This window comes from Octopus sinensis, linkage group LG12 (genome assembly GCF_006345805.1).
Source record: "Octopus sinensis linkage group LG12, ASM634580v1, whole genome shotgun sequence".
NCBI classification, from domain to species: domain Eukaryota; kingdom Metazoa; phylum Mollusca; class Cephalopoda; order Octopoda; family Octopodidae; genus Octopus; species Octopus sinensis.
In genome coordinates this window covers 52,940,211-52,966,124 of record NC_043008.1, presented here as the reverse complement: position 1 = coordinate 52,966,124, position 25,914 = coordinate 52,940,211, and the positions used below count along the sequence as shown (strand labels likewise).

The 25,914-nt window shown below is 38.9% G+C and overlaps 4 protein-coding genes and 1 long non-coding RNA gene across 5 annotated transcripts in view; 3 read left to right on the top strand and 2 right to left on the bottom strand.

Moving 5' to 3' along the window:
* Positions 1-7,736: 7,736 nt before the first annotated feature.
* Positions 7,737-8,764, bottom strand: LOC115218016 (histone H2B, gonadal-like). Its single transcript, XM_029787761.2, has one exon. The coding sequence runs from the start codon at positions 8,662-8,664 to the stop codon at positions 8,287-8,289; it is 378 nt and encodes a 125-aa protein (XP_029643621.1). The 5' UTR covers positions 8,665-8,764; the 3' UTR covers positions 7,737-8,286.
* A 151-nt stretch (positions 8,765-8,915) lies between these two features.
* Positions 8,916-9,311, top strand: LOC115217844 (histone H2A-like). The gene has a single exon (XM_029787538.2). It carries the CDS (start codon positions 8,933-8,935, stop codon positions 9,308-9,310), a length of 378 nt encoding a protein of 125 aa, XP_029643398.1. The 5' UTR covers positions 8,916-8,932; the 3' UTR covers position 9,311.
* Positions 9,312-14,178: 4,867 nt separating this feature from the next.
* Positions 14,179-15,952, bottom strand: LOC115218024 (histone H4). The gene has a single exon (XM_029787772.2). It carries the CDS (start codon positions 15,950-15,952, stop codon positions 15,641-15,643), a length of 312 nt encoding a protein of 103 aa, XP_029643632.1. The 3' UTR covers positions 14,179-15,640.
* Positions 15,953-16,139: 187 nt separating this feature from the next.
* On the top strand, positions 16,140-17,106 carry LOC115218022 (histone H3). Its single transcript, XM_029787771.2, has one exon. The coding sequence runs from the start codon at positions 16,151-16,153 to the stop codon at positions 16,559-16,561; it is 411 nt and encodes a 136-aa protein (XP_029643631.1). The 5' UTR covers positions 16,140-16,150; the 3' UTR covers positions 16,562-17,106.
* A 7,572-nt stretch (positions 17,107-24,678) lies between these two features.
* LOC118765637 overlaps positions 24,679-25,914 on the top strand; it is a 28,766-nt gene continuing 27,530 nt past the window's right edge. The window contains exon 1 of the long non-coding RNA XR_005001503.1: positions 24,679-24,928. This is a non-coding gene — a long non-coding RNA (uncharacterized LOC118765637). The remainder of the gene's footprint in view (positions 24,929-25,914) is intronic.

Below are 25,914 nucleotides of genomic sequence, written 5' to 3'. Positions count from 1 at the left end.
TGCAAGGTTTTTTACAGCTGGATGCCTTTCCTGTATGCCTGAAGATTTTTACAGCTGAATGCCCTTCCTGTATGCCTGAAGATTTTTACAACTGAATGCCCTTCCTAACACAAACCACTCTGCAGAGTGGCCCGAGTGCTTTCTACATGGCACAAACACAGAGGAGGTCAGTTTTTGCAAGTTTTTTTTATAGCTGGATGCCCTTCCAAATGCCAACCACTTTACAGTGTAGACTGGATGCTTTTTATGTGGCACCTGCACTGACAGAGTCACCAAGTAACTTCCAAGACAAAAATCATTTGTGAGGTTTTGGGGGGGGGGGGCATTGGAGAAGGTGATCTTGTGTCAGATGTTGAAAGGTTATAGTGAGACAGAGAGACAGGTGTCTTGCAGTAGAGGAGATACAAGGTTACCTGTCTGAAGAGAGAGAGAGATCAGGAATGAGGGCAGAAATAGGTGTGCTGCTGTAAAGGTGATACATGGTTATCCAACTTGAGGGAAGAGCAGAAGAAAAGAGAGAGATTAGGAGACAGCAGGAGAGAGATGGTGGCAAAGTGCCAGGCATACTTATAAGGGACAGGGATCAGAATATAAATGGGATTGTCAAGTAAGAGAGAGAGAGAGATGGTTGCAAGTGCCAGGGTATACCTGTGAGGTTTGAAGGTCATAAGTGGCAGGACATTGCTAAAGAAGTGTGAGTAGGGAGTGGGGAAGGGCAATGCAGTGAATGGTGAAAACCTGGGTATATAGAGGTGTGGGGCTACCAGATAGCAATGATAAAGAAACGGGGCTGTGAGGACAGGATTGGAGAGTTAGAGGTGAGTATAGCGCATGAAGGAGGAAATGTAAAGAAGGGAAGAGACGGGACATAGAGATGTAGTTTGGTTTGCTCTGGTAGGGTGTGTGAAAGTTTTCTTGTTACATGTGGGTGGAACACACAGGTCAGTGGCTAGCAGATAACAATGATACAGTGAAAAGGGACCAAGAGAACAGGATTGGAGAGTGAGCGGAAAGAATAGTGCATGAAAGAGGAAATGTGAGAAAGAGATGTAGAGACGAAGTTTGGTTTGTTGGGGTAGGGCATGAGAAAGATTTCCTTGTTAGATGTGGGTGAAACACACAGCGCTACTAGAACTTAGTTTCGGTGATGTGAGCGGGTCTTCTCAAGAACCTCATATCACCCAACATCACAGACCATTGTCATATCTTCTGTGAAGCCAAGCATCCTGAGAGCAGTCTTTACCACTTTGTCTCATCTTCCTGGGGGTAGCATCCACTTTCAGTGATCAGCACTTCTTTATGCAGCTGTCCCCACTCATATGCATCACATGTCCAAACCAATGTAGTCTTCTCTCTTGCATGCTGCATTTGATTCCTCTCATGCCCGACTCTTTTCTCAATACACTTGCACTTTGTCATACATGAACACTGATGTTGTACAGCCAACAGAGTACACTGCTTTCATTTCTCCCCAGTCTACTCACGTCTTCTGCATTCAGGGAGTATAGCCATTGGCACACAAGCATCATAGTCTACCTTTCACTCTGAGAGAGTCCTTTGAACTTCCTCCATCCTATTCTTATTCTAGAAACAATACTTTCAGAGCATCCTCCACCATTGCTAATTTGGTCACCTAGGTAACAGAAACTATCTACAACCTCAAGAGAGCCTCCTGGGCATTTGAGAGAATCTACTTAGTGCTTATTGTTCCTGCACATCTGCCATGTATAGACACAAATATCAGTTAATCTACCTCTGATTCCACCACACCTCTTATGTGACCATAGCTTACAGTGGGTGTAGCGAATGGAATTTCTTCCAACTCCTTTCCTATATATTAAGCAGGGCCATTTACCTAACACATAGATGTATATATGTATGACTGGCACCCATACCAGTGGAGCACTAAGAGCACCATTTGAGCGTGATCACTGCCAGAGCAGCTGACTGGCTTCCATGCCGGTGACATGTAAAAAGCACCATTCAAACGTAATCATTACCAGCGTCGCCTTACTGGCAGTTGTGCAGGTGACACGTGAAAATCATTCGAGCGAGGTCATTGCCAGTGCCACTGGACTGGCTCCTGTGCAGGTGGCACGTAAAAAATACAACTTGAGTGTGGCCGTTGCTAGTACTACCTGACTGGCCCTAGTGCCAGTGGTACGTAAAAGCACCCACTAGTAAAAACTCTGCCAGATCAGATTGGAGCCTGGTGCAGCCGTCTGGTTCGCCAGTCCTCAGTCAAATCGTCCAACCCATGCTAGCATTGAAAGTGGACGTTAAACGATGATGATGATATATATAACATATTTATACATATATTTCTGTGTGTTCATGACTGCGAATGCACACCCCTCCCCGTTAACCTAAATGTAATCTTTCTTTGATAGGTTGTACCCTCTATATTTTAAGATCATGATTTAATTTTGTTATATACCCACAGACAGCTACAGCTGGTCATAACTAAAGTACAGCAGACACGGATAACATACCTAGGACATTTCAGTATATCTAGCAGGACATCCCCTTCTTTATGCACATATCTGATGTGACATTCATCCCAGAGCTGAGTAATTACGAGAAACTCCAAGATAATTTCAACAATGGTGAAGAAAAGATTACTGAATCAGCAGGATGGCAGGATGAAACTGCACAGATTGATGTAATACTATTAGATGAACAGAATCCTACCCATAACAGACAGTTGCAGGATGGGTCGAAATAATCATCGTACTGAATAAAGCCTAGTGCTAAATCTATTTTCCATTTCCTTCATCAATTATTATTATACATGCACATTCGAGCGTGATCGTTACCAGCATCGCCTTAAAGAGCACCATCCGAGCATGATTGTTGCCTGAGTGGCGATCTGGCCTCCGTGCCGGTGGCACGTAAAAGACACCATTCGAGTGTGATCCGTTACCAGCATCACCTTACTGGCACCTGTGCCGATGGCATGTGTAAAAGATTCGAGCGAGGTCATTGCCAGTACCGCCTGACTGGCCCCGTGCCGGTGGCATGTAAAAAGCGCCCACTACACTCTCGGAGTGGTTGGCGTTAGGAAGGGTATCCAGCTGTAGAAACTCTGCCAGATCAAGATTGAAGCCTGGTGCAGCCATCTGGTTTGCCACCCCTCAGTCATTCGTCCAACCCATGCTAGCATGGAAAGTGGATGTTAAACGATGATGATGATGATGGTATACATGTGTGTTTTTCTCACTGCTTGACATCTGGTGCTGGCTTGTTTACATCCAACTAACTTTGTCGTTCAGCAAAAGAGACTGAAAAATACCTACCAGACTTTAAAATAAAATAAGCCCTGGGGTCGATTTGTTCAAGTAACCCTTGAGCTGGTAGCCCAACATGGCCACAGTCCGAGGACTGAAACAAAGAAAAGATAAAAGATAGTAACCAATAGTAGGCACAGGAGTGGCTGTGTGGTAAGTAGCTTGTTTACCAACCACATGGTTCCAGGTTCAATCCCACTGCGTGGCACCTTGGGCAGGTGTCTTCTACTATAGCCTCGGGTCGACCAAAGCCTTGTGGGTGGATTTGGTAGACAGAAACTGAAAGAAGCCCGTCGTATATGTATGTATGTGTGTGTATGTTTGTGTGTCTGTGTTTGTCCCCCTAGCATTGCTTGACAACCGATGGTGTGGTTATGTCCCCGTCACTTAGCGGTTCGGCAAAAGAGACCGATAGAACAAGTCCTGGGTCGAGTTGCTCGATTAAAGGCGGTGCACCAGCATGGCCGCAGTCAAAATGACTGAAACAAGTAAAAAGAGAAAAAAAAAGATTTAAATTATGCTTATTTCTGTTGTTACTCTTCTCATTAAAAAGGTAAACTGATTCTCCAAGAAATGGCCTGTTTTTGCCCACATCTAACAATTTGGTGTGTGAAGCCCTAATCTTTACATAGATTTTCCCTGCTGATCTGTCATCTAAAGCACACTAAATTTTGTAGATGCAATATCATAGTAAATCTTTTAGCTTTTGTTTGCTTCATTCATTAGACTGCAACCATCCTGGGGCACTGCCTTGAAAGTAAGTAAAATTACATATGTTAATAGTGAATGAACATGTATACGAATAATCCATATTTTTATTGCTTTTTCTTTTGTCTTGCTCGATTACGTTTTGGTTGTTTTGCTAAATTTTTCTTGAGAACATTTTTAAGTGGTAAGACCATGGCGGATCTATTTCTAGCATAGGGGTGTCCACATAGTGGTTTCCTTCTAATATTTATATATAGATACACACCACACACATATTTGTATGTTTTCTTAACAGAAGGCAAAAGGATGTGAAATAATGAGGGAAAGTACAAGACTTCAATTAGTTTGTTGAAATATTCCAAAATTGAAAAACCAATTACTGGGGTGAAAAAAAAAACACTCGTGCCACATGAAAGGGACTGGTGATAGTACCCACATGAAAAGCTGCCATACAAAAAGCACCCAGTGCACTCTGGAGTGGTCAGTGTTGGAAAGGCATCCTGCTGTAGGGACCAAGCCAAAACAGACTATGGAACTTAATGTGGCCCCCTAACTTTGCCAGTCCCTGTCAAGCGAACCCATGCCAACATAGAAACCAAACGAGAGGCAATCTCACGGTATATGTACCGGATACATTTCAAAAAAGTTTTTTTTTTATAATAGGGGGCTTAGGGTTAGGGTTGGGAGTAAAAAGGGTTTATCTTCAGAAATATAAACAAAGTCACGTGTGTACATATACCGAAGCATCGCCACATACCCTAACCCCCATATATATATATATTTTAAAAAAATACTTTTGAAATACATCCGGTACTTCCGGAAGTACACCGGTACATATACCGTAAGATCGCCCAGACGTGATCATGACAATGAGGATCAATGTGTTAGCTTGGAAGTTTGTTCTCGTTTTTCACTGGGTATCAACCATTTGAGTAATTTCTCAGTAGCAATAAATGAATGGATGGATGAGAGAAAGACCTCCCCCCCCCCAGGCTTTGTTTAAGTATCTCTCTAATATGAAATACCTAAATAACCACATCAACGTAAAGCTTAGTTTTAGATTATTTGACTTTGAAGCTGTTATTGAAGTTTCAACATAAGAATTGCTGAGAGCCACTGTCTAGCATAATTATTTGTCAGTGGTGGTCATACTTGATTGAGTCACCATAGGTATGTGTGAATAAGATTGAAGTGTTTAATAAATCGGAAAAAATGTTTTTTTACTGAAAACCTAACGTTTAAAAACACTAAAATAATTGGCAATCAAGTCATTTGTGATGCCAGCTTGACCAATTATGCAGAACCGCTGAATTTATGATTTTAAGGCGGAAGAGAAAACTGAAGTCAGTTATATTAATGAATTTGTTCTATTCCCTTGTGTTATACCATCCATTTGAAGCCCTTCTTAACATCAATCTTTACTTTTCCATTTAGAGTAATATTTCCTCAAAGCCAGGCCATTTTTTGTAAATTTGTTCAATGGTGACATTCTTCTGCGACCATCCAAGCAGATACTTTGGTTATTTCCTACTTTAACGTTGTAAATTTTGAAAACTTTATTGTATGTGTTAAGGAACAGTATCCGCTGTAAATATTTTGATAACATCTTTTTATATAATCTCTGAAATATATATAATCGTGGGATAATTAAAATGCGTACCGATTTTTCTTCGTTAATTTCTTATATGCAACCTACATTTTATATAAATTTTTAATTTAATTTTAGTGGTGCAAATCAATTTACAAGGTTGAAATAGAACTTCAGTTTTCAAGTTTTTCTCATTCCTGTGCCACATGTGGACGGACGTAAAGAATGTAGACCGCAACCCCCTTTGGTCTTTTTTTTTCTTTTTACAGAATCCCAAAATTAATTCCCCCCACCTAAAAAATTCCAATTTTCACTCTTTTCAGAAGTTTTCGCGAAATAAGGAGAAAAATATCTCCGTATTTTTCTACGCATTTCGCAAAAAAAAAAAAATAGGCATAGTTTCGGTTGTAGTAGCACAGATTTCCGTCGATTTCCGTAAAAAACTTTTATTTTTTTACATAAGTAATGAGAGCGAAAGAGACTAAGAGGAAGCGATTTTACGACGAGATGGTTTCTCTTTGAAATCGGCCTGTGTGTGTTTGATGGGGTGTGGGAGACAGACAGTATGTTGTGTAAGTGAAGTGCTTCTGTTAGTGTGTGTGAAGAGACAGAGAGAGTAATGGTGAAAGAGAGAGATAACTGATTTTTTTACTCGGTGTATGTGTATATGTATGTATGCATGTATGTGTGTGTGTGTGTGTATGTATCTATGTATGTGTGTGTGTTTATGTATGTATGTATGTATGTATGGCCGATTCATCGTAATTTTTTACTCGGTGTATGTGAATATGTATGTCTGCATGTATGTGTGTGTGTGTAAGTACGTGTGTGTGTGTGTGTATGTATGTATGTATGTATGTATGGCCGATTCAGTGTTTACATTATTTCGAATTAAAACGAAAGATTACCTTGCGGCGCCTGTTTATGTAACAGTCTGCTATGTAGAAAATAATGAGGTTGACTCAATGGAATAATGACAGTGATCGAAGATATAGACAAAATTTTTTTTATTTAATCGTTATACATGCCTTGTCGACTGCTACTGTGCAGCCTTAATGTCTCTGTTGATGTGACGATGGTGAAATGGTAAGAAAAAGATGGGAGAGTTATAAAATGAGGAGATATTCTTCTCATGAGAAAAGAGTTGCATTCAAAGGAAAAAAAAAGTTAATAGACTATAGAGGTGCACAGAAACTGGGTGCAAGCATGTATATATATGCATGTGTAAACATTGTGTTGTGCAGCAAAAGGAACGAACAGTACAAAATGTGTAAGGAAAAGTGACAAAATCCGATTGGTAATGTTCTGTGTGAAAAGTCTATGCCGGCCATACATACATACATACATACATAAACACACACACATACATAGATACATACACACACACACATACATGCATACATACATATACACATACACCGAGTAAAAAAATCAGTTATCTCTCTCTTTCACACATTACTCTCTCTGTCTCTTCACACACACTAACAGAAGCACTTCACTTACACAACATACTGTCTGTCTCCCACACCCCATCAAACGCACACAGGCCGATTTCAAAGTGAAACCTTCTCGTCGTAAAATCGCTTCCTCTTAGTCTCTTTCGCTCTCATTACTTATGTAAAAAAATAAAAGTTTTTTACGGAAATCGACGGAAATCTGATCTACGACATACGAAACTTCGCCAAAAAGGCATACGAAACTTCGCCAAAAAATAAATAAATAAATAAATCTTGAAAAAAGTGAAGTATTGGGGGAGGTATTGAAATTTTAAAATGCCATTGTTTTTCATAATCAGAATCTCTGTACTGGAAAATGGGGGATTCAGTAAAAAGAAGAAAAAAATACAAAAGGGGGTGCGGTCCACCCCACGTGTATATGTATATAATTACAGAGTGGCCCCAAAAAGTAGGTAGATACGTTACAATTTAACAGAAAAATGAAACACTACAAGTCTCAGTATAAAATAAAATAGAAAATAATACCAAACAGGTTTAAGGAATGTTGCAGTTTAATGGAAACCAGTTCGATCATTTACGAAATTAATTATACTAAAATAAATTGTATAGTGTATACCTACTTTTGCGGTACCTGTTTATGTAATTATCAAAAAGGCGGACGGGTAAGAAGGAAATTAAGGCGGACTTTGGGAATCGGAATTTTTCCGTTTTAGCATCAAACACTTCGTGCCCCAGAAGAGTATTTCTTTAATGAGATTTAATACAAATACTGTTCAGATGCAGATTACAATTATATCGGAAATTTGGTGAGAGACACCGCTTGTAATACATTAAATCTGATCCATTTTTGCTCATCAACGGATTACGATGACAAGGGTCGGGGAAAAAATTTATATGAAATGCGTCAATGTCTGTTCAAGTGAGGTTGAAGAAGGGAACTGAGCGAAATTCTGCACCACACGATAATTCAAATGTCTTTTTTTTTTCATTTATGATTTTCTTAAAACATAAGGAAGGAGTCCATCTCAGCAAGACTTACAATGTTTATGGGAAGAAACGTTAGTATATAACAAACTCAGAGTGAAACATCCACAACGAGGAAGACAATAAAATCCAAATTCGCTTTAGTGTTATTATTTATGATGAAGAGAAATCTAAAGCGCATATCGATAGATTGAAATTACTATCAGTAGAAAATGGATGGTCCTGAAAAGGACCGGTTATTCGATGGACATAGTCCGTTGGTTTACTTGCTGCTGGTGTATTTAGTGACAGCCTTGGTGCCCTCGGACACGGCATGCTTGGCCAACTCACCAGGGAGTAGGAGACGGACAGCAGTCTGTACCTCACGGCTACTGATGGTCGATCGTTTGTTGTAGTGAGCCAAACGGCTGGCTTCTGAAGCTATTCTTTCGAACAGATCGTTGACGAAACTGTTCATAATGGACATAGCTTTGCTGGAGATGCCAGTATCCGGATGGACTTGCTTCATCACTTTGTAGATGTAGATGGAGTAGCTTTCCTTCCTCTTCTTCTTGCGCTTCTTATCACCAGTAGGACGAGAGGCCTTAGCCTTAGAAGCTTTCTTGGCTCCTTTCGAAGCGGTGGCAGGTGCTGGAGGCATAATGAAAACAGCGAGCTTGGTTAATCAGCGCGGCAGCTATTCTATTTATAGTTGAAAGTAGGCTCACAGCAGCTTCTTGTTGAAGATTTATACTCTCGATTTTCATTGGTTAAATTAACGAATGGCCAAACCACGTGATAAAAACCCGCGCATTTTCACTTCTATTCTGGTGACTGCTGGAGCCTACTTGAATAGTATTTAAACCCGAAAAGCCGTCAATGAGAATCACATTTGCTGTTTGACTGTTGATTAGTTACTCTCTGCAATTATGACTGGACGTGGTAAAGGAGGTAAGGTGAAAGGAAAGAGCAAGACTCGCTCATCTCGTGCCGGACTGCAGTTCCCTGTCGGCCGTATCCACCGTCTTCTCCGTAAGGGTAACTATGCCCAACGTGTTGGTGCCGGAGCTCCGGTATACTTGGCTGCTGTAATGGAATATTTAGCTGCCGAAGTGCTGGAATTGGCAGGAAATGCTGCCAGAGACAACAAGAAATCCAGAATTATTCCCCGTCACTTACAGTTGGCCATCCGTAATGACGAAGAGTTGAATAAATTTTTGTCAGGAGTCACCATTGCCCAGGGTGGTGTTCTTCCCAACATTCAGGCTGTTCTTCTCCCCAAGAAGACCCAGAAGCCTTCAAAATAAGCGTCATTTTGTCGAGGCGTTCAGTTTACCAAACGGCCCTTTTCAGGGCCCCTACATTATATACGAAGTCTTTTAGTTGATTGTCTGTACTTGCGATTTTTATGAAATTTTTAGTCAGTTGCAGTGTTTTCCACAATACCGAAATTCGAAAGAAATTTTATGCCTTTCCTAGGAGACGTTTTTTTTTTGTCTGAGGGCATAGAATGAAAATTTGTAAAGCAAGATTTCGGGTTAGTAAATTGGCCATATATTGTGGGGCCCCACCCCGATTTAGGTAAATGATTCTAAGTAAATAAACAGTCTGTCAGCATAGGTTCTGATTATATCGAGATATGGAAATATTCGAAACAAGGAGATTCCTAGGTCTGATATCGTGTTGTACACTCTAAAATAAACCGCTTCCGAAGGATTTTTCACAACTGTCATCACCTTAATCATTTTGCACAGAATACTGCAGAACGAATTGCCGCAGTTTTTTAACGAGTGGAGAGCGCCCACTGAAGTTAGGTTACAACTGACCTGGGGTCAAATAACACCCCAGGTCAGTAACCAAATAGCCTGATGTTCTTGGAACTGCATCATGTAATGAAAGGCTGTTAGGACGTTCGAGTCTCGTCAGGGGAACATGCATAGTTTTCGCGTACATATCTTTACATGCATTCAAAGCCTAGCATAAAAATTTAACCCGGAAGAACGCAATTATCACAACTGAACACAGAAAATGCACAATTATTTCACCACAGTTAGGAAATTATCCCACACGCTTCTAATTCATTACACCGTTCTTGACTCGTCATACTTGAAATAAAAATTTTAATTACACAAGTTATTAGGTATGACCACGAAACTTGCTAGAAATAGCAGCCGCTCAATATAAAGACCTTCGCGCGGGACCAAAAACAAATAAAACCAGCTTGAGGGTATTTAAGTGTGTGAAAAACGAATATGGAAGAAAATGCACGCTGACGACCCTAGGGGGTGGGTAAGGACTTGCGGAAAATTCACAAGTTCTGATTTTTCTGTCATAACTTCGGGTAAAATGGATATATATTGATTTTTTTTTCCCGAAATACGTAGAAAAATAAGATTACTATTCTGAAAAAGATTGGTTTGTAAAGTTTCAATTTTTCAGAAAATATAAAATAATATATATATATACATACGTATATGTACATACCTACATATGTGTATATATATATATATATGCATATGGGTACAGTATATCAAAAGAACGTTGAACACAAGGAGAAACGAACGAAAAAAAACCAGAATAATTATACTTATGAGGTTTTTATTCCCATGCTAGCCACTTGATCGGTATTTTAAATAACGATCTTATCCTTATATAAATTTATTTATTTATATATATATATATATATATGCCCTCAGACCTAGCAGGTTATCCACATGCTAGAAATAACAGCCAAATCTCACAAAACTGCGATAACATAGTGTAATCTATCTACTCACCTTTCTGCAAAGATTTCTTACTGCGGCCATGCTGAAGCACCCCAGGACTTATTCTTTGGAAGCCTATTACTTATTCTATCGCTCTCTTTTGCCGAACCGCTATGTTACGGGGACGTAAACACACCACCATCGCTTGTCAAGCGATGTTGGGGGGGGGGACGGACACACATACATATGTATATATATGTATACGTATATATATGTATATATACGACGGGCTTCTTTCAGTTTCCGTCTACCAAATCCACTCAAGGCTTTGGTCGGCTCAAAGCTATAGTAGAAGACACTTGCCCAAGGTGCCACGCAGTGGGAATGAACCCGGAAACATGTGGTTCGTAAGCAAGCTACTTACCTACCACACAGCCACTCTAGCGCCTATATATACTCACACACATATATTTTACTCTATTACACTATTCAGCCATGCAGGCATGGTCATGCTGGAGCACCACAATGGTCTTTCTGACTTCCTCAGTCTGGGTATTTCACATCACCACTCTTGTATGTGCCTTTGTCTCAGCTGTTTGGTGTATAAGGGAGTTTGGTCCAACTGCCCTCGTCTGTACTTCATGTCAGGCTGTCGCTTCATCCAGTATTGTGAAAAGGAGGATGTCTAGTTCCTTTTTGAAGACATCTACTTCCACCTTATGCAGATTTCTTAATTGTGGTTGGCCACTGAAGGGTTGTGGTCCTTTAAACCCTAGACTATTGCAGTACCTGGTCCTGAATTTAGATGGAGTGGACGGTACCTTTGGTACAATACAATGGCAGCCAGTTCTGCCATTTGTATAACACTCAATGCCAAAGTTAGGTACCAGCCCTTCTAGGGTTTTCCATATGTATATTATTGCATATTACTCATGAGTGGGAGAGAAAGAGAGAGAAGGGGACAAGGGTGGGTAGGCAACAAAGAGTTGAGATTTGGTTGGGTTGAAGGGTGGAGGTAATGAATGTTAGTTAATTTTGGCTCAAAAGCAAAAAGCAAGGCCATGTAGGGGGACATGGAGTTAAGTACAGAGTGGTGTTCATGTAAAGAGTTCAGGCCACTTGAGGTCAAGGGAGACTTTGAACAAAGCGGTCGTCGGCATCTTCACCATCTCGTCTGGCAGCTTGTTCCACGGATCCGCAACCCGGACGGAGAAAGCTCCTCTCCTTCGATCGAATGGTGGGGGTGTGAGCAATGATGCATGACCTGGGGGAGGTAGAGGCTTACAGAAGAAAAGTGGTGCAGGGATAATAACTGGTTTCAAATTTTGGCACAAGGCCAGCAACTTTTGAGCAGGGGGTGGGTCGATTGCATTGATCCCCCTACACACATACACAAAGGCAAAGTCGACCCTGGAACCTAATGACATGAAATACCAGCATATTAACAATTCTGCCAGCTCACCATCTTTAGCAGCAGGATAATGATGATGATACAGTGGTAGATGGAGGAAGGATGAGAGAGAAATGGTAGGCAGTTGAGTAGATTGCAGGAGTGAGAAAGAAAGAGGCGAGAGGGGTGGACTAGGAAATTGAGAGATGTATGGTAATGGTAGTGGTGGAGGTGGAGAGATAATTTGGTGTCTCAGTGATGGGAGGGGGGGGGATGATCAATGTAAAGATATTGGCAACTCATTCGTTCTTTATTCTCAGAACAAATCTTTTGATGCTGTTCTTTAATTTTCATCTTATTTGTTGTTGACATGGATTTGCCAAAAGAGCAGACCCAATCCATGACATGTTAGGGATTCGCAGTTTTTTTTTATGAAAGTTTTAAAACATTCCAAAGGATTTTGATGAAAATCTTTTCAAGAGATTTTGATAAAAATTGAAAAATTTTCAAAAGATCTTTTTGAAAAACTTTTCAAAGGATTTTCATAAAAATTTTGAAAAAATGTATAGCCTATATAGGCACTCCTGGGCCTATATGGCCTAAATAGGCAACAATGCGCCAATATAACAACTCCTGCCTCTATATAGAATTTTGATGAAAATTTTAAAAAGCATTTCAAAATCCTTTGAAATGTTTTTCAAAATTTTAATCAAATACCTTTGAAAATTTTTTTTAAATGTGCACCAGAATCTATATAGGTGCAGGTGTTGCTATATAGACCCAAGTGTGCCTATATAGTTTTTCAAAATATTCACCAAAATCCTATATAGGCACAGGAGTTGCTAGGCCCATATAGGCTATAGAGGTGCAGGGGTGCCTGTGTAGGCTATATAGGTCCAGGGATACCTATATAGTCTATAAATCCTTTGAATAGTTTTTCAAGACTTTCATCAAAATCCTTTGAAAATTTCGTCAGAGGGGCAGTCCCAATCCATAGCACTTCATTACCAGTCGCAGCCCTTCCATAACACTACATTAGTCGCAGATTTTGCCACAGGGCTGGCAGTTCCATAACACTAGTGACAACCTCACATTTTGCCACTGGAGCCGCCACTTCATAGCAGTAAAGGTAACCGTATCAAATTTTGCAACATGAACAGCAACTTCAGAACAGTACTAGTAATAGTTTCAAATTTCCCCCACAAGGGCAGCAATTTTCAAAATTGGAAATAACACCGACATCTCATTTTAACAGATTTACAAAAATTACATAAAATATCTTGAAATACTGAAGTATAAATTTATTCAATAAAATCGCCTTTCGCTTGAACCACGGCCTCCAGATGACTTCAGAATCTCCTGCAACTCTGGGCGTTCTCCTTATTTAAGTTGGTCAATAGTGCCATAATCATTGCCTTCAGTTTATCTTTGGTATAAAAGGATGCTTGTTGGTCTCTCAACTGCGCCTCACACATAATTAAGGTGGTTGCAGTCTGGGGAGTTAGGGGTGATGTGGTCACAGAAATTGTCTGATGGCCATGACTGGGTTCTCCTGCTTGTGTGGCATGGTGCAGAAATTTCTTTATTACCCATAAAGGTTTACACAGATGGGGACAATACTTGATATGGGGTCATGTGGATGAAATGGAATTATTTACAATGAAATCGAATTAGTTACAAGAACAAACGAACAAAAAGGGACATATGAAGTAAAAAAAAAAAATTTTTTTAAATAAGAAAACGGGATAGCCGACCCTCCGAGCCCTGTTATTTTAAGACCTTTTGGCAAGTTATCATGCAAGGTCTTTCACACCTAGCATCCGTGCAACACGCATCCATCTCTTGTTGAATACGCACTCTGACAGACATTTTCTCTAGCCCCGGCATGTTGCAGAATCCTGTTCTTAGACATAGGGTCTTCCAGCAACCACCCTCTTGATTGTTCGTGCGTTTGTACAGGTTTTAGCTTTAAGGTTGTCACAAATAACAGTGATAAACGAAAAATACACCGCCGGAAGTGAATAAGCCATTGATTGGTTGAAATTACTTCGTAAATAAGTTTTTCTCAAAAATGCTAAGAGTAAAACAGGTTTTATGACACATTCTACCAGTGTCCGAAATTTTAAAGTATTTAGTTACAAAAAATTATTTTTAAATCTGTACGTCAAAAGGTAAAGATCCTTTTGAATAATTTGGTTCCACGTTCTAAAAAACAAAGAGCTAAAAGTATTGAGTGAGGGCTTATGTCCACCACCGCCGAAAAGAATCTATACTAACGCAATCCTACATTACGTCTGGACGGGGAAATCGGGATTACAAGTTATTCCTGATTCCAACAGATCAATGGCATAATTATAAATTTTGCCCCGACCCCCGACTTTGGATAACTTACAGAAAAATGGATATTTTTATATGAAATCTTTTACGAATGTGTTACATCATATATATATATTCCGAATATACAAAATTTGGGGAGGGAGGAAGCTTTCAAGAAAATGGATATTTTTCGATATTTTCTACAATTATACCTCAGACTATGCAGATAACGAGGACATAGGAATTGGGGTGGAAAACAGTTGGGGGCCATCTTTGAGAATTGCTCCCCACTCAAGGGTGTTTCGGAACAAGTGCACGTTTCATTTTCTCCCGTTTATGCCCCCGTAGATTACTTCAGCGACTAACAGGAAATGAAGCCCTCACCAGAAAACTCATACTAAAAATAACAGCAAATGGTTCGGTATTAAGACGGCTTATCTATTGAATACGATTTTTTTTTATTTGAAGTAAATTCCCAGTTTAATGTTTATAATAGAAAGGCAGACACCAGAATATACACGAACTTTTTCAATTACGTGTCTGATAGAAATGTACGGGTGCACAAACGCACAAAACGGAGAAAATTTAAAATATGGACTTGTTCAGAAACACCCGCCAGTGGGGAACGGTTCTCAGAAATAGTCCCTAATTGTTTTCCCAAAATTACTGTGTATTTGTCGAGAATTTCATTAAAAAATATCCATTTTCTTGAAAGCTAAAACAAATTAAAGTGGACTGGGAATCTACATGATATATAAACACGAAAAGTCGGGGTGGGGGGAGGGGAAGTAGTTGTAATTCACTCACTGGTGTCAAAATACACTAAAAAAAAAAAAAGAGAAAAATTTTCCTTTAGAAATAAAGGAGTGCTTTAAGGAAGTAACTAGGAATAATTTAGCTCAATGCTATAATATAAACGTTAAGACAAACCCACGATGAGAAATTTATATTCTGGTTTTGTGGCCAAATAAACAACCCGACACAAACAGCCACAGAAATAAATCTGTTCAATGCAAAGGTTTTTTCGTTTTTTTTACGCCGAAAACGGGTGGTATACATATTTTTTACCTCCGCTAAGTCACTGAGTAAAATTTGAAGAACAAAATATTAAGACAGCGGGTTAGTGACGCATATTTGTAAATCAACGAGATGGCTTACGTGCAAATTTTTATGGCCCTTAAAAGGGCCGGTTTTGTCAATAGCGTAACAGCAGTTGGAGATGAAAATTAACCTCCAAAACCGTACAGGGTTCTTCCTTGTCTCTTGAGAGCGTAGACGACATCCATAGCGGTCACGGTCTTCCTCTTTGCATGCTCGGTGTAGGTAACAGCATCACGAATGACGTTCTCAAGGAACACTTTTAATACACCACGGGTCTCTTCGTAGATCAAACCAGAAATACGTTTAACACCACCTCTGCGAGCCAAACGACGGATAGCTGGCTTGGTTATACCCTGGATGTTATCTCTCAACACTTTTCTATGACGCTTAGCGCCGCCCTTTCCGAGTCCTTTTCCTCCTTTTCCACGTCCACTCATTCCGTTCGTAAGGCAGAAAGAAGTGCGTGTATATATGTATATACTACACGAACGTAGCAGAGAGCATAGATATTTACATGTCACATGATTTAGAACGTATGTGACTTTTGGCGCTAAGCTACTGCTGCTTAATGTTTTGTCCCGCCTAATCAGCACCTATATAAAGTTGTCACAGTTGCTACCGATTGAGATATCGTAATGGCTCGTACTAAGCAAACCGCTCGTAAATCCACCGGAGGAAAAGCTCCTCGTAAACAGCTTGCAACCAAGGCTGCCAGGAAAAGCGCTCCAGCCACTGGAGGTGTGAAGAAACCCCATCGTTACAGGCCCGGTACTGTAGCTCTTCGTGAAATCAGACGTTACCAGAAGTCTACTGAGCTTCTCATCAGGAAGCTTCCCTTCCAGCGTCTAGTCCGTGAAATTGCTCAAGATTTTAAGACAGATCTCCGTTTCCAGAGTTCTGCCGTTATGGCACTTCAAGAAGCTAGCGAAGCTTACTTAGTCGGTCTTTTCGAAGATACCAACTTGTGCGCCATCCATGCTAAGAGAGTGACCATTATGCCAAAGGACATTCAACTTGCACGCCGTATCCGTGGCGAGAGAGCTTAGATGAGACTTTGCTATATTTCAACAACGGCCCTTTTCAGGGCCCATATTTTCTTCAGGAATGTCTTCTCGCTGCTTGTGGATATTTTCGACTTATTACAGCTTTATTTATGGGTACAAAATATTTCTATGCTATGAGTGAAGTACCCTAGCAACTTTTGTTCCCCGGCTAATAATTCGTTGCCTGGGAGTCCTACTTTTATTCGCTTTCCCGCTAGAAGATAGTAACTGTCAGCATGTATTGCTCAGTAAAGCTTTTGCAGATTTAATTGCGAAGCAAACATTTTTATACAGTATGCTGTATGAGCAATTTCCTGCCGGTGAATTTTCTTACAGAACGAACTATTAAAAATCTGCTTTTAACCGCTATCATGAAATCATTTTCCCGCTTCATATATATATTTTTTTTTTTTTAGACTAAATTTCCCTCCGCTAGTTAGTCGATAAATTAATTTTTATAAACAAACGGGATTTTTTCTAAAAAGGAAATGTATATAATTTTTTTACGCAAATATCAGTTCTTGCAATTCGTTCGAAAATGCCACCAAACAAAATTTTTAGATAGAGGGGTAAAAGTTTCAGGGGAACGGTTAGGTACGAAGACTAAAAGCACCTCCAAAAACCCACCTCTCCTGAGGCATTCTACCTCTTGTATTTTCGTGAGATATTTAATTTGTAACAAAAAAATTCTACATTTTTTTTTGGAAAATTTTTATTTATAAAAACTAAATTTTGTAAAAATTATAGGTGCGCAAACCGGGACCACTCTGCGATACAAGTACCAAAATGGTCTACATAGTTTTAAAAAAAAGTTCGCTAGTAGTTATCGGTGTAAGCTTAATAGACGGAGATTCTGTGGGGTTAATATATATCTGGACTAGCATACTCATGTCAAATCCTTCTCTATTAGAAAATGGCCCATCAATACAATAGGGAGAAACATTGAAATGATGTCTGCAACACATGCACGCGTATGAGTATGGTCTAAATTCAAATTCCATCTACTGAGAAGGCTTAGGTCGATCCTACGATATAATCTAGCTATAAACGGAATATAGGCGTTGCTGTGGTTAGAAGCTGGCTTCCCAACTACATGGTTCCGGGTTCAGTCCCGCTACATGGCACATGGGTAAATGCCTTCTATATAACCTGCATGTGTACGCACACGTATGCCCTCCCCCAACGGAGGGAACATTAAAATACTGGTATTCCTTCGCCAAAAGATTTCTATGACGGATACTTGGTGTGTGTGTGTGATGCCTGTATGAACTGAAGGCAAAGGATTATGGTAGCATTCACCAAGTTAAACAAGGAGACACCGTTCAGGAGATTTTGACTGGATGCTATTCCTAAAACCAGTCACTATAGAACATACTTGAGGCATTTTATCATGGTACCGGCACTAAAGGGTGGGAAATTTATTGAATAAACTTACTCTAGTATTTCAGGATATTTTTATGTAATTTTGGTCTTACATTATTTAGTTTATTCACTGTACCCTGTAAATATTTAGGCATGTCTGCGTATATGTATCAACAGGTGGTAAAAATATACTTATACACCTACACTGCATCGTCCTTTCGTGCACTCCACTTTCCCTGATTTATGTGTGAACTATATAGACGAAGACATGAATGTATCGTTAGCTTCCCAATGCCATACTCAGCTGTTATTTCTAGCACAATAGTCAACCGCTCCCGCCAATTTTTTTCTCATGGGAGATAATTCTATTGCATCGTGGAAGGTGTTTATAAGCTAATTAAAAACACAAAATCCGTTAAATTCACTTCATTTAAATTTAATTTGCCAAAATATTTTTATCGCTTTGAGACCGCGACCTGTTCACTGACAAAATTCCTTGCAGCACGGAATTTTGGCAAATTCTGACAAATAGGGGTTGAGATACACGGAGCGATGTAGTGGGATACTACGCTAAGTTTGCAGAGACAAAAGGAAAACTTTTGCCGGTAAATGTTTTAAAAGAAAACGTACTTTGAGTTAAATGTGTTTTTTAAAGTGAAGATAAAGAACTTTGAAGTGTTAACTGTTTTATAAGAAAAGAAAACCTTTTTTACATTTTTTTTTTTTTTATATAGAAAAGATAAAGAACTGTTTAACTATTTTTATAAGAAAAGAAAAAGACTTATCAAATGTTTTTAAAGAAAAGATGAATAACTTTGAATTGTTTAACTATTTTTAGAAGAAAAGAAGGAAAAACTTAAATGTTTAAAAAGAAAGAAATAAACTTTTAAATGTTTGAAAAGAAAAGAACTTTGTGTTAAACGTTAAGAACTGAAAAATTTTTGCTTTATATGTGTTTTACAAACATCAAACAATACCTACAAGTCCATGTGTGAGCAATCATTCGGTATTGATCTCAGAACTCATTGTTTGCAACTATTCATTCGTTTATTAACTTTTGGTTTCACAACATCAACATTTGCTTTGAAATCCCTCTTTTAGCATATTGTCATTTTATAAGATTTTGCTGGCAAATTCTTAAATTAACATGAAATAAAATTCCTGGAGAACTTTGTAATTCTTCCAAATCTTTCTACTAAAGCTGTATTGCAACCATTGTTGGGGGCATTTTTATTCATCACATATACATCTTTGCCTAGTGATACTGAAAATAAAATATCTGAAGCTTCAACTGATTAGTCTATCATTTATGTTGAATATCCCACCCTCCTGCCCCCCAAAAAGGGAAACCCAACAACGTAACACCAAGCGTTTCAACTAGCAGCATACCACAATCCTCGGGGGACTGGATTGATGCCCTGCCTGTGGCCCACATCGGAGGTTTACTTAGTCTAGATGAGCTCTGCATCTCCATTGCACTCAATCTGTAAGGGACTTGGATACCACTGTGGTAGGCTCCTCAATCCCACTAGTCTTCAGGTCTGTTTCGCTGCCTAAATGCTGGTCACTTAGCTAATCACACTGCGTTAAACCTAATCATTGAGCAGGCCCTGGCTTGGATTACCTCCAGAAAAATTACAGTGTAACTGAACACCACGACGGTACTGATACCTAATTCTAGCGATCGCCAAGGGCTAAATAAAAGGCAAAGTTAACGAGATTTGAACCTCGACAGTAAAGAGCCGAAACCTTTACCACGACTCCTGTTGCTCAAGCTTCATACAGAGACTAAAATATATCGATAGTCACTTATCAAAGATAATGTAATCAAATTACTGGGTCCCAAGCTATTTGCTGAATGACATCAACTGTTCATTGTCATAGAGATGTTTCACCTCAGCGTGATTAACAATTAACGCCTTTCACTAATTTGAATTAATTCTGCAGCAGTGAAGTTGCTAACATTTTCAATTTGTAATAATTTAAAGAGTTACGTCCCTTACCTTAATTTCTCTTACAAATTCAGTTCTCTTAATAATTACGTCGAGGTCGATTTTTATCTTTCTGGGGGGTGGACAAAATAAGTACCAATTGAGCACTAATCGATTAATCTGCACCCAAATTGCTGGCCTTGTGTGCCAATAGAAAAAATTATTAATAAGCCCAAGACGGCAGACAATTTAATTACACACACACACCAAAGGGTTACCCATATCTTGTGCAAACCTTCATTTACTGATAAATTACAAACAGCACTCTATATAGTAAAGGAAAGACACTGGAAAATACGTTTCTGGATATGCACGTTCGACACTTTTGCTGCAAAATTAAATTTTATTGTTATTCCGGTAATGATGCTAAATATCTACCAAAAAATAGAACTGGTATTTTCTGCAAGTCGCGTTGTCTCAACAGCAAATTGTTTCAAACCAGACATTCTCCAGGTAAACAGATTGGTGCGCAAAACTACTTTCTGCAGTTAAAGGATGCAATTTTCATGGGTATACCTGATTTCTGCTGTGAAACATCAAAAAGTAACTTGAAACATACTCAGGGTTGTGGAAAACTAGAAGTACAGTCATTATCTTATTAGCAAAATTCTCAGCTCCAGCAATAATCCTTTCTACAAGAGGTACAGGACCTGAAAATTGTTCGGGGACGAGGCTAGCCGATTGCATCGACTCCGGAAAGATAAAAAGCCAAGTCGACCTTGGCGGGAAGTTCCAGCTATGACTCTTAAGGCAAGCGATGGTTCTCACACTGACGAATATCAGCATTCTTCTTTTTGGTAAAATGACAAAACAAATTTTGCATCGAGATAATTATTATTCCAGCGTATTATTTTGCAGGCATGATTGTGTAGTTAAAATCACCTTGCAGTCATGTAGTTCCGGTTTCGGTCTCACTGTGCGACGACTTGGACAAGTCTCTTCTACAACAGCCTGACACTGGCCGATGCCTTATAAGACCCTCCACCACAGCTTGTTGACTGACGTTGGTTTGTTTACGTCTCTGTGATTTAGTGGTTCGACCAAAGAAACCGGTACAGTTGGTACCAAACTTTAAAATTAAGTATTGGTTGGTGGGTAGGAGCTATCTATTCGATAAAAACCCTACAAGTTGATGCTTTTACACGATCGAAACAAGTAAAAGTTGTTATATTTTGTTTGTTACTTCATTTTTTTATTGAGAAATAACTGATGAAATAGAAACAATTTATTAAGACAAATGTATCGTTAAAGGGAAGCAACTATAAGTCCACCCCTTCTACACTAATATTTCATACCATTGATTTTCTTCACTTAAACCATGTCTTGTTCAAAACATTGGTTAATATTGTAAGGCATCTAATCTCCACTAATATACAGCTAATGACTTAGTGCAATACATCTAGTAAAAATAGAAACAGTTTTAGTAACTGAAAATATTTAGAAGTAATCAAGCTTTTCTCAATTCTTCAATGTTTAAAAACAGCACTGGATTAACCATTAAGCAAAAAAAAGAACATGTGCTTAGGGCATCAAGGGAAGCGGCAGCACCACAGAAATGGTAAATGTTTTATGGCATACAAAAGAAAAATCGCTTTAAACTTGCTAAAATTATATAATTTCCAAGTGTTCATGGTGTCATAGTGATCAAAGACTGCAATTAAATAAATGTAGCTGAAAACTTTTCAAATACAAATAAAATGTAAATACACAAAAATTATTGTTTTCCATCTTACAGTTAATTGTGATTCATTTTGAAAAATAAAAATTTGTTTTGTAGTTTTTATTTTTTGAATTACATAATGCCAGGTCCGCCTGACTAACTCCCGTGCTGGTGGCACATAAAAAGTACCATCCAAATGTGATTGATACCAGTGCTCCCGACTGACTCCTGTGCCAGTGGTATGTAAAAAGCACCATCTGAACATGATCGATGCCAAGCCCACCTGACTGGCTCCTGTGCTGGTGGCACATAAAAAGCACCCACTGCACTCTTGGAGTGGTTGGCATTAGGAAGGGCATCCAGATCAGATTGGAGCCTGGTGCAGCCGCTGGCTTTCCAGACCTCAGTCAAACCGTCCAACCCATGCCAGCATGGAAAATGGACGTTAAACAATGATGATGGAGGCACCAAAATCTCGTAAGTGCTTCGGTCTGCTCTGGGTCTGAACTTGGTCCTGGTTAAAAACATAGATTAAAGAGTGTTTACAATGTACAAAAATGCTCTGTTTCATTTTAGTATATGTGGGCACCATTAATTGAAAAGTTAGCTTCATTAACCAAAGAGTTATCTTCATTAACCATTAATCAGTTAATTCTTTGAAAATGTAACAAGTTATCAATAAACCATTAACGTTAATTTTTATTACAGAAAAATAACTAAAAATCAGTTTTTGCTCTCAAACCACCTTTTAAAGATTACCCAAAAGTATAAAAATCAGCCTTTGTGTGCCTTTTTAGGGGCTTTAGAACCCAAAAACTAGTTTTTTTTTTTGCTTTAGAGTTAAAAAATGATTTTGTAGCTTTAACTTTTAAAAGACCTGACAAAGGCTGATTTTATAGTTTTTGCCCCTTTTTAGGCTTTTAAAGGCTTCTAGAACCAGAAAAGGGTTAAAAAATTAAGAATCTCAAATGAAACACAGTATTAGTATTAAACTAAAAAAAGTTCATTGATAAAGTGGCTGTAAAAAAATAAAAAATGAAAATAATTTAATATTTCCTCTTCTTCTCATTCTTCATTTTGTTCAAGAGATGCATGTTGCCTGTCATGAAAATTAGCATTAGTCAAAGATTTCATCAGAAAGGGATGATCTTACCCATAGAGAACAAACACTCTACTGCAGCACTAGAGAGGATGGCTGTGTTGAACTTGATGAAAAAGTCCACCAACTCTTGCTCACTCAAGAAGACAGCATCTGTCAGCAAGTCCTTGGAGTTGGTCTCCAACCAGGTCTTGACCAAATTCTGGGCCTTGTCCTTGAGTGACCTGTAGCTCCTGCTGCTCTCTTTTCGCTGGGTGACACCACTGAAGAAGTCATCTCCTCCTCTTCATTGTTGCTTCCTCCACCATTGCTGCTCACTTCATCAGACTGCTGCCTCATGGCCTCTTTGGCCTTACCCTGCATGCTTTTCCTCACCTTGGCAGCATTGGTGCTGTTATACTTATCCAACCAGATGAGGCAAAACCTGAGGTGGAAGGCAGCAGCCAGTTGGCATTCCTCATCCTCCAGGAAGGTTCTAAACCTTTTGTCAATGCCTGCCAAAAGTGCGTTGACCAAGGGGCTGCAGTAGATGAGGCCCTTGGACTTCAAATCCTTGAGCCTAAAGATCGTCACAGAGACTATTGGCAGCAGAGTCTCAAGGTAGGCTTGTTTCTTCCCCTGAATCTTGTTGAGTGCTTTGGCTACAGGCAGCTTGTCCTGGAAATAAAATAATGGAGAATTAGCAAATTTGTAAGGAAACAGATTAGTAAAAAATATATTGTCAAATCAAATGTCAGTATTAATATGACTTAGTATCTAAATTATTATTTTATGTTCTAAAATAAGACGAAAGGTAAGCTACTATAAATTGGCACAAACTTTCTGGCCAACCCAATACTTTTTTTTTTTTACATTACTTAGAATTAACAAGGCAGCAAGCTGGCAGAATCATTAGCAAGCCAGGCAAATGCTTAGCAACATTTCATCTGGCTTTACATTTTGAGTTCAAGTACGACCAAGGTCAACTTTGCCTTTTGTCCTTCAGAATTGATAAAATTTGTATCAGTTGAACAGTGGGGGTCGATGTAATCGATTCATCCCCTCCCCTAAAATTGCTGCCCTTGCGTCAAAATTTGAAACCATTATTTAGAATTAACCAGGATTTACCTTGTGGCTTCAAGGTTTCTATTGATAGTTTTTAGAATGGCATTGCAGGGTAGGTGTGAGAGGCTGAATCTGGCCAGTTTGAACATAAACCAGGCAAAATATTTAGGCTTGATATGGTTGGTTTAAATGCTAAAGGATTAAACTGGATTTTTAAAAATCTGCTGTTCACCGTTTGAGAACCTCTGCAACAGAATGCAGTCTGAATTACAGAGATTAGCAAGGACTAAGGGATGAAAGAGAAAGTGGATCTATAATTTGTATGTTTCTGGCAATTGATAGGTGGGGGTTTATGACTGTGCCAAAACCAACAGATGTTTGTGTAGTCTAAATGGACTTACTTAGATTCATCATCGACAAATCTTCATTTAACATCCAATTTTTCTTGATAGCATGGATTGGACTGTACGACATGAGCTAACATGCAAGAGGGACTCTTGTAATTTTTGGTTGAAGGAGAGAAAGCTGTGACTCATGGACTCTCGTTAATCACTTTGATCCCTCTAAGCAACTCTGCTGGTAACCAGTGACTAAGAACCAGCCTCTTCCTTCTATGCTTGCTTGGACATTAGTTATGAATGATGGTATAAGAGAGAGATACAGCATTAAGTGCCATTTAATAGGGCTGCCTCCCAAAGCATCACTTTTGGGTTTGGGCCCCTCACTTATCTAAGAGTAAGCCTCCGCTTGAATACTTTCATCATTTGTAACCTCGAGAATATAATGGTATTACATAACTAAGAGCTACCACAAGGTCCAATCTTTATTGCAGGGTGGAGGCTTGTATGTTTCAGTGACCCCGTGAGTTATACCAGTAGGATACAAGCTCCTGGTAAAGCTTGCCATGCTGGATAGAGGTTGCACAAATATAGACTTTCTCTTCCAAGAGGTTAAAATGGTTTTGTGTAGAGCTAACACTTGTAGCTAGAAAAAAAGTATGGTTACAGAAGCATTGATGAAAACTGAAACCTAAGAGAGGAAGGCCTTTCCTCAGGGAAACATATGACCCAGTACAGCAAAATCTGAAAGAATAGTGAGGTAGATATGAAGAAGAGGGGATTAAACTGAAGAGAAGTAGAAAAGGCAATCCAGAGTTGAAAACAGTGTAGAAAAGTCATCGATGGCCGAGGCTCCAGAGGGAAGAATGGGCTTGAGTAAGTATGTAACTAAGCGAGCAAGTGAGTATAATGTAATCTGGCAAAGGAGTGAATTCCATTAAAGAAACCTAAGTACCCAGTGGATGTATTAAACAAAGTTGCGTGTTAAATCAACAAAAAAAGGAGATAATAGAAATGATAACAATAAAGGGTTTGTCTATTTATGTAACCACTTATCTCTCCATCCATCAACAGTTTAACTGTCAATTTAAGGAAACTACATAAGCTGGAATTTGTCAACTCACCGTCTCATATTTCATGCATGTCGTTTGTTGTTTGTTTGTCTCGTTGACACAAATGTCATTACATAAAAATGTTTTCTCTGATTTCTTTCTTTGAGCTTGATTTTCTTTTTTCTTTAACAGGGAAAACTTTGGCATCAAAGTTAAGATATTATTACACCGACGAATATTTAACAATGGTTTGTTTGTTTGTTTTGTTCCGGTTTTTTTTGGTTTTTTTTTGTTAACCAATGAAATCAGAGTGAAATCAAATGATCTATTCATTTCATCAAAATTGCCAGATTAATTAATAAACATTTGTGAATCTTAAAGCAGCAGAAGTTTGTTTTTCGACAATAAACCTGTGTATCTCACCTGATCATGGAACCAATAAGCAAACAAGGGTTGATCTATCCTAGTGTTTCCTAATCTTTTACAGCTCCCTACTTTTGACATACTGAATCAGGTAGCAAAATACCATGTCGCAACAACCAAGTAACATATACATACCAGTTACGAGGAATGTGATTAATATATAAATTGGTCTATTCAGTTGTATTACATCACTAAACTTAGTGATTATTTAACCATTGTATTCATGGATAGTTAATGGGTTCGATGTGGTACTGAAGAAAGAGCAATAATTCTTGAAACATAGATATACACCAATTACCTATTTTTCTATATTTTATTGCATTATTTGCATAAGATATATTCAGATATGAAGGTAATAACGTTTGGTGCTGGCTCTAAATTCCACCG